The sequence below is a fragment of the Urocitellus parryii genome, unplaced genomic scaffold (assembly GCF_045843805.1).
Source record: "Urocitellus parryii isolate mUroPar1 unplaced genomic scaffold, mUroPar1.hap1 Scaffold_48, whole genome shotgun sequence".
NCBI classification, from domain to species: domain Eukaryota; kingdom Metazoa; phylum Chordata; class Mammalia; order Rodentia; family Sciuridae; genus Urocitellus; species Urocitellus parryii.
Genome location: NW_027554049.1, coordinates 4782644 through 4791524, shown reverse-complemented (window position 1 = coordinate 4791524; position 8881 = coordinate 4782644). Strand labels below are relative to the sequence as shown.

Sequence of the window (8881 nt, the reverse complement as noted above, 5' to 3'; positions counted from 1 at the left end):
GGCCTGACATTCTTTTTTTTTTTTCCTACACATTTTCAAGTTAATTTTTCTACACTTTCAAGTGAATTTTTAATTTGATTCCTTTTGTCTTTCATTTTCAGGAGTTCTGATTTGTTTCTTTTCATTATTTCCATTTCTTTATTGAAATGGTTTTTTATCTCCTGTATTTTCTCTCTTAATTCCTCTCTTAGATCTTCTTTGAGTTCATCAAACATTTTAAGAATCAGTTTTTTATAGTCTTTCTCTGGAATTTCATCTAATTCCATAGCTGTGAAATCCTTTGTTGGGGTATTGTCAATTTTGGGGGGACATTTGTTTGCCTATATCATCATGTATTCAGAGGTCTTGGACTTGCACATAAATTGATATGAATTTCCCTTCCTCTTTTATACATTTGTCCTTTTGTGTATAATTACCTTTTTTGTTCTGGAACTTTTCAGGAAGTTCAGATGTCCAGGACATCTCTCTTTCTCCCCCATATTCCAGGAGTGGAATACATCTAGGAGTGCAAACTGAAGTCCCTCTCTTGTTATTACTCCATGGGGCCTGATTGTTGATTATAGGTTGCTGTCTCCCAGTTAAATGTGTTGAAGTATTATTAAGGCTAAGGTAGGGCCAAGTAATGCATTGGATGAGATTTGCTGTTATTTGTCTGAGTTTTGTATATTTTATTTATCAGGACACGTATTTGGCAACTTAAAGTGTTCCAGTCACTTTCCATCCATTCTTAGAGGAAGATGGAAGCCAGGAATAACAATAATATTGGCAACAGATGTACAGCCTCTGTTTTCTAACTTGATGTCTGTTACACTAATTGTCACCTATGTAGGAATAATGGAGTCAGTACTTAACATAAGCACTAATAATAAAATTCATGAAATAGATTAGGCATAAAGAACAGGTATCTTTTACATCATCCACTGTATTAATAATCACAAAACATGAATGAGATGGAATAGAAATTACATATACCATTTAATCATTTTAATGGGAGTATCATTTCTTAAGTGAAGGGAATATAGAGGGGTGGGAAGGCAAGAGAACATCTGAAATATTTGAAAGTGAACAGATGAAAGGTAGTGATGACAGCTATAGGAGGAAGAATACAAAAATAAGAAATGTAATTTTTAAAAAAGCAGGAGAAGAGGGAACAGGAAATTTTGAGTATTAGTGGATGTTAAAAGTGAAGAAGCAGCAATAAGAAGGACAAAAAACAAGGTACAAACAAATGTAAGATCAAAATAACACAAATATACATATAATTATGTACCATCTACTCAAAGCAAAGCTAAACAATAAACAAGTGAAGAAGAAAGTAACTAAAATGAAAGTAAAATTATAGTAACACATATATTTGAGCCTATCTGCACAGTGGGACACCCACACACACACACATACACACAATCTTACAGAATTTTTTTAGAGTTAAAAAATAAGAAAATATGATAAAATGATTTTAAAGAATTTTTTAAAGATTAAAGAACAAAGTAAAAAAATAGGGATACGTATGGGGAGGTAGAAACACTTAAGGAAAACAAACAAAAAAAAAACTCATTTATGCTGAGTGGGTCAAAACTGGTGACAAGAATAAATTTTCATTTTTTTGTATTTATTTCTAGGGTATATAACCCTTGGGTTAAGGACTAAGGATTGTTAAATTTATGTGTTCCTCACCTAGCTGCCAGTCATTGTGTCTAAGAGCCAATTCTGATTGTAGAAACTCTCAGCTTCCCATCTCCTAGTATAGGCTGGGATAGACTGGTAAATGCTGACAAACTGTATATTCTTGTAGTGTGGTTGGTGCAGACTTCCAAATTGAAAGCTGCAGCAGCTGGGGTTTGGTCTTAGTTGACCCTTGAAACTCTGTTTTTTTTTTTTTTTTTTTTTTTTGTTTTTGATATTTAATACATGCCCCGTTGACAAGGAGATGTTGATCTCTGTGGGATGTCTGGAACACCAGGAACCAAGGGATGTGGCTGTATGCTCTCAGCACAGTTTTTTTTACACCTATCTCAGTCACTGTGGTCCAGGAAGACTCTGGGGCTCATACTAAGGTACTGATGGGTCTGCTGGCAACTTCCTTTATGAGTTCCCAAACTCCTGTCTCTGATGGTAGCCTCACAGCATTGATAAATGATTCCTATGCCAGCAAACCCAGTTCCTGCCCAACTATCTGCCCACGGGCCAAGCAATTTTAGTTGCTTTTTCACTCAACAAACTCCGCCCCCCCCCCGCCCTCTGGGTCCATAAAGATCAGCCTCCCTCTCTAGTCCACAGGTTCCTCAAGGACTCTTTTTTTCCTTTTTTTGCCATACTTTTGCCTCTTGCCTGTGCTTCTCCTATTGCTGCTCCTAGCCAAGCAGGTGCCATCTCTAACATATTATATCTTATTTTATGTTCAAAGTTTCTGAGTGTCTGTGTCTGTATGGTTTCTTTTACTGTCTAGTTTTCAATTTCAGTGAGTTTCCTTAGTTACCTACATTGCTAAGGAATAGCATTTCCACTTTTTTAAGTTTGGTGCTAAGCAACTGCTGGGAAGTGCACTCTTCCTTTAGTTTACCATCTTTTTGAAATCTGTTGATACAGGGTTAAAGATATGGGGATACATGTTTTACATGGACAGTTGACAGAGGTAGATTCAAATGTTTTCTTAGCTGAGTCATACAAAGAAAATAGTGCAAACATATTGCATATATGTTAGTATCTTAATGGGTAGATTAATATAGCATTTCACTAAATATATTTTGGAGTAAAAAAAAAAAGATCTAAATGATTCCTATGCCAGCAAACCCAGTTCCTGCCCAAATATCTGCCCACATTCTATGTAATGGACTGGATGTTTATGTTCCTCTCAAAGTTTATATGTTAAAATCCTAATCCCAGTATGCTGGAATTGGGAGGTGAGGCATTTGAGAGGTAATTGGTTCACAAATGGGAAGACCTCATGAACAGGATTAGTAGCTAAAGCTCTCACTTTCTGAGATGTGAGGATTATATGAAAAGTAGGCATTATGTTGACCTATATTATCATGTCCGTTCTATTCTGAACCAACTTTCTTCAACTACTTGATTCTGTCCTCATCTTTCTGTAAGCATTTGCCTTTTATTTCCATGTTGTCTTGAAGAACATAGATCAAAATGTGAAGAAACAGAATAAACATCAATAGAAAATAGGATTATCAATATTAACAAGATAATTACAATTTATTTAAAATAATATTTTTAATTATAACTATAATAGGATTATAATAGTATTCTTCCATCATCCAATAATGCTCTTGAAACTTTTGAAACACACATTTAATCTGGGAACACAATGAAAATTAACACCAGAAATCAGTTATGATTAGAGAAATTATGTTTAACAAAATGATACTGAGAAAAATATGAGAAATAAATATAAGCTATACTATTTAATTATTCAGCATACTTAAGACTTTTAATCACACTGAGAAATTCAAGCCTCAGTAGGCATTTACATATGTAAAAGAGCAAATGTATACATCAAAGTCTTCTTTATATCATTATATGTAGTAAAATTTGAATTATATTTAAGGTAGAACATTAATTAATTCTTCAATTCAGAAGACAAAAGTCTAAATTTTAGAGCTAAAGAGTTCTCTTGAACATCATTAATATTTTAGAACTTGGGCATTCAAATTAACTCTAATTAAAAATTCTTGAAAACTGTCACAGCGCAACTTACCAGCAGCATTGTATTATAGAGAAAGCTTGAAAAAAGACAGAAAACTGCATGCTAAATTTGGATAAGATGAAATCTGACCATTAGTAGAGTACCATGTAAAATGTAGATCCCTTGAAAGTTAACTTGTTAACAAAAATTTCTGAAGGACACAGGTAAAATCCTCTAAGGTCTCTTTCAGCTCTAAAATTGCAGAATTTTAGTCCATATAAAAAATAAGATGAACAGAAATCATTTCCCCCTCAAGTTATACTTTTAGATTTACATATGAAATAGAATAATGTTTACTAAGTAGAGGCTATTAAAAACATATTTTAATGTCATACAATTTTCGGAGATGGTTTATAATTATAGGGATGCCCTCTACAAAATTTAGTAGCTATATTTCCTTATTTATTTTAAGCAATGTCTTAGAGTTTATACCCATATGGGTAGTACATATGGGAATGAAAATGCCAATATTTTTCAATTTATAAAGCAAACACATTATATTTCTATTTTAAAAGTTATACATATTCAAACAAAACACCTGTTCATATACATAAATGACTTTTTAAAAGTTTTTAAAATATACAATGTCCCTTACATCAAAGGAAATGGATACTACATTGAAAATTCACCTTTCTATGTGTATATACATTTATGTCATTCATGAAGGTTTTCTGAAGATTTTGTAACAAATTCTCAGTAAAATTTATTCCATTTAGCAAAATAGAAAATAGTCTTTGACATTGGAATCAAGATCATGCTGCTAACATTTGTTAGTTTATATTATTAATTCAATTAATTAAATAATTGGGTGTTAGTTTCATTCTGGAATATTTATGAATTGGCAATATTATGTGAGAGTATTTAAAGAAGACCAAATGTTTTTAAATATTTTTCAAATATTTATAATATTTAAGAAGTTTAGCAAGGGCCATTTATTCTATGAGCTATGTAAGTACTTATTTTTATTCCTTTGATTCATATCCTAACTTTTATAAAGGAAAAGATAAAATACTTTTTGTGAGTAGCAGCTATAAAAATATAAAATGCCAATTTTTCTCACTGAATTTGTTTCCTAAGACACATATTTTTGGGTTTTATTTCTAAAAATTGTAAACTGTCTTACTGAAAAACTGATCTGAAATTATGAAAATGGCAAACTACAGTTTTAGTTTTAGATCAAACTGATCCTAGACCAAGCTTTCTAATAACATACTTTAATATAACAAAACATTTTTCATATGACTTTATTGGTTACCCTGGAAAACATCATCAAAATTGAAATATATATTAGTCTTGATGCATCTTCTATGGCATTTCCCCTCAGAATTTTTAATGCCGTTAAGGAATTAAGCTCAAAAGTAATCTGTGTGAGTAATCTTCTTCAATAATTTACAAAATTTTTTTTCACCAGTAAATTTAACAAATTTAATATTCATTCAGACTTATGTTGTAAACAATTTTTAGACAATGTATTTAAGAACTATACAACCAACTACTTTGTTTCGTTGTTGAATATTCACAATTTTGTTTTTAAAGAGAGAGTGAGAGAGAGGGGGACAGAGAGAGAGAGAGATAATTTTTTTAATATTTATTTATTTTTTCTTAGTTCTTGGCAAACACAACATCTTCGTTTATATGTGGTGCTGAGGATCGAACCCTGGCCGCACGCATGCTAGGCCAGCACGCTACCGCTTGAGCCACATCCCCAGCCCCAATATTCACAATTTTGTAACAAGTGGCAAATATTTTTGAACATTATATTAAATTACCCACTTATTTTATAAGGTTTTATCTCTCCTATTTGCTTATGAGGAAGGAAAAATGTCAACATAGTCAAAATTTACATGTCTGATAATACTCATAAAGTCATATACAAGCAAAATCGAGAATGCAATACAAAATGTTAAGCAAAATATGCATTTTCAATTTTCGTGCTTTAAACTGCAAGTCTCACCAATTGAACACTCAAATTGAAGCAGGCATTTTGCTTATCTCAATAAAATTTTTACACTTTGAGGTAGATGCTATAGTCCTTTTACTAATGAGAAAACTAAAGAGTAAAGAAATTAACAAATTTAACCCTAATTTACAATTAAATAGCAGTAGGGTTATAAACTGTCTTCTAAAAATATTTTACTTTGTTTCCTAGTTAGAATATGAAGTAAAGGGGCATAGGATTAATTTTCATATACTTACCTTTTCTTGCCAAGTTGCTTCTACATTTTAGCCATAGGGACAATTTAAATATTCAAAACTGAGTATCAATCATCTTTAAGCAAAATTGAAAGTGTTTTCAATACTTCAAAGTAGAAGAATAACAAAAGTGAGTTTCCATTGCACGTTGGTTTGTAATAATTATTTGTGATTACAATAAATACTCTGAACTTTTGGGCTATGCCATGTGTAGCACATATTCTATGCCATATGTAGTAACCAGCTCTACTCATCATTTGATTTTCCCTGATGCTTTCCATTACTTAAAAACTCTTAAATCCATGAGGCTCAGAAAACAATACTCCAAAGTATGATGCTTTGTCATGCTTAGTAATTTGTGAACTAGAGGGCCCTGGAAGAAGTGGTCTCTGACTTTTTTCCTATATTTCTTTCCCTGCTTGCTGCTCTCTTCCTGGCAGGTTATTCAAAGTAGAACTTGCTTTTCTCAAGGCAGCTCATAGAAACATAGAACATAGAACAGCTTTTCCTCAATTACAGAATGCAGATATATTTTCAAACTCTCTCATCCTTTTCTGCTCAGGAGCAGGCCATAAAGAAATTCTCTGATCTGTTTTGTCTGATAGTAGGTCAAAAGACCCTTAAGTCTAGAAGGGGTCTTGTCCTTAAGCCCAAGGAAAGAATGCCATATAGAGAAGCCAAGATAACATACAGGTCTTTCCAGGCTATAACCAATAGGTCATATACTTTTCATGAAATCATAATTCTACAGGGATGTCCATTCCTCCCATCTAGTCATAAACACAGGTTTCACTGAGTTTTTCATTTTAATTTCCAAAGGCTCTTGTTTTACCTAAAATTTAGATTGGATAAAGTTGCCATGCTTTTTTCTTGTTAGCCTGTCTTTAATTATAGAAGTATTGACCATGACCTTTATGATGGGTGAAAAAAGAGGTCACACTTTTTGCCTCTATAGTTTTTATCAGGTACAAAGTTATCCTCTTCACTACTTAGTAGGCCAAAGTGTTATTCATGAACAAAATGCAAAAAAAATGTGATCTTAAAACGTTTTGTTATTAATCTCTTTTTCCTGACCACTACAAAAACCATGATGAAAACCAAAATGATTCCACTTGGGTGTTTTTGATGTACAACTAACTTACAATTTCTTAAAAGCTGTTAAACAGTTAAAATGATACAAATTAGCTACACATTGGTTAACCTCTAATATTAATGCAATAATAATGAAAAATGCTTAGATGAACTAATCTTTACGTTATTTTAAAAGATCAGTTACATAAAGTAAAAAATTAAATAAATAAAACCTTACAAAGGATAACCAAATCTAGATATTAAAATAGGAAAGCTATACATCTCTTACAGACACATATAAAATTTTAACACACTTCAAATAATAGTCATGGGAAGCTTTTAGATCATTTTTAATGGACTACTTTTATTTACCAGTTCTAAGGATTACCTATAGGAATATACTTAAAAATTCTCTGGGGTGAAACAAATCAGTTTATATTAAATGTATGCGGACTAAGCCAGGGGCAGACAAGAATTTCTAAATCATAAATATCTTCTTCTTCTTTATAAAAAGGTAGTACTTCGTGGGATATCCATTGAATACCTATTTATAAAAACACACACTCAAAAGTATTGGCCACACAAGAAATAATAACTGGCGGCTTTAGTGGATTCAAGAAAGAACATCAAATTCGACCAACTCAAGAAGCATTATTCAGCCCTCAAAGAATCATTATTGAGAAACAAAAAATACACTTAGAAAGGTTCATGAATTAGGAAGAGCTTCCAGGAACCAGTTCTTGCTGATTCAAAACCTGCGCTTCTGTTGCAGGGCCTCTTCCAGTGGAACCAGCAGGGCCCAGAAGCAGGTGCCCACACACATGGGGGCTCCAGAGCCCAGACACTGGCAGGACCCCGCGGGCAGAGGCAGGGCGCCACCGGAAGTGTCAGGTGGTGGGCTGGAGGCACTGAGCTCAGTGGTCCAGCAGTGTAGGGTGGGGAAGCAGCAAGCGCGGAAGGAGGGGCGCTCAGGAGGCCCCGCCTCTCCCGGTTGAGGCCGGAGGCTACAGCCAGGGCCCTGGGGGCGCCGGGTCCTGGGCACAGAGGCCAGAGTCGGGCTCCTGCACAGGCGGCTCCTCCTTGTCCACACGCGGGCACGGCCCTTGCTGTTCGAGGGGCAGCTGCAGCAGGGCCCTGCGGCACATGGCCTCCAGCTTCTCCAGCCGGGCCCTCAAGGCCCTGGGGCTGCCTGGTTCATCCTCACGGCGACCACCTCTCTCCCTCCGGTTCGTGCCAGCCTCCGGGGGACCCAGGGCCGCCTCTGCGGCCATCCGGTCGCCGCCCTCCCCCTGGAGCCGCAAAGCCTGACGGAAGAGGCTGCGGTTCTCGCGCTTCAGCCGCCGGTTCTCTAGCCGCAGCCGGGCATTCGCCTCGCGCAGCCTCGCGTTCTGCTGGTCCCGCTCGTCCCGCGCGCGGATGGCCTCCAGGTGGCTCGCTGCCAGGTCCGCGAAACGCTCCTCCAGCTGCTGTCGGGCGCCACCCGCACAGCCTCGCCAACCCCCGTCGCCTCCGCTGCGCTGCGGAACCCAGCCCGGGCGGCCTGGCCCATCTGTGTCCCCGCAGCCACAGCTCCCGCGCCGGGTGGCGCCACCACGCATGCGCCACATCCGTCCGATCCTAACCGCGCTGCCAGCGCCAAGGGCCCAGGGGCCGCGCGCCAAGGCGCGGACCAGTTCGGGACCGGCGGGGCGGTCCAGCGACAGCTGGCTTGTGGCCAGAAGAGGCCGGGAATTTGCCCGGGTTGAGGCGTGTCCTGTTTCCCGCGGCGGAGTTACCCCCCTGGGCCTGCTATCTCTGGGCCCAGCTCACACACAATGCCCTGGGGGAGCTCTTTCTGCTCATCCCTCTGGCCAGGCGGGGAAAAGCGAGTATCCTCTGCTGGGCGCTTCCCTGCAGGCCTGGGCACTGCAGGAACAAGACGGC

The 8881-nt window shown here is 37.2% G+C and overlaps 1 protein-coding gene across 1 annotated transcript; it reads right to left on the bottom strand.

Annotated features, from left to right (window-relative positions):
- Positions 1–7962: 7962 nt before the first annotated feature.
- On the bottom strand, positions 7963–8565 carry LOC144252578 (tumor suppressor candidate gene 1 protein-like). The gene has a single exon (XM_077794814.1). It carries the CDS (start codon positions 8563–8565, stop codon positions 7963–7965), a length of 603 nt encoding a protein of 200 aa, XP_077650940.1.
- Positions 8566–8881: the final 316 nt, after the last annotated feature.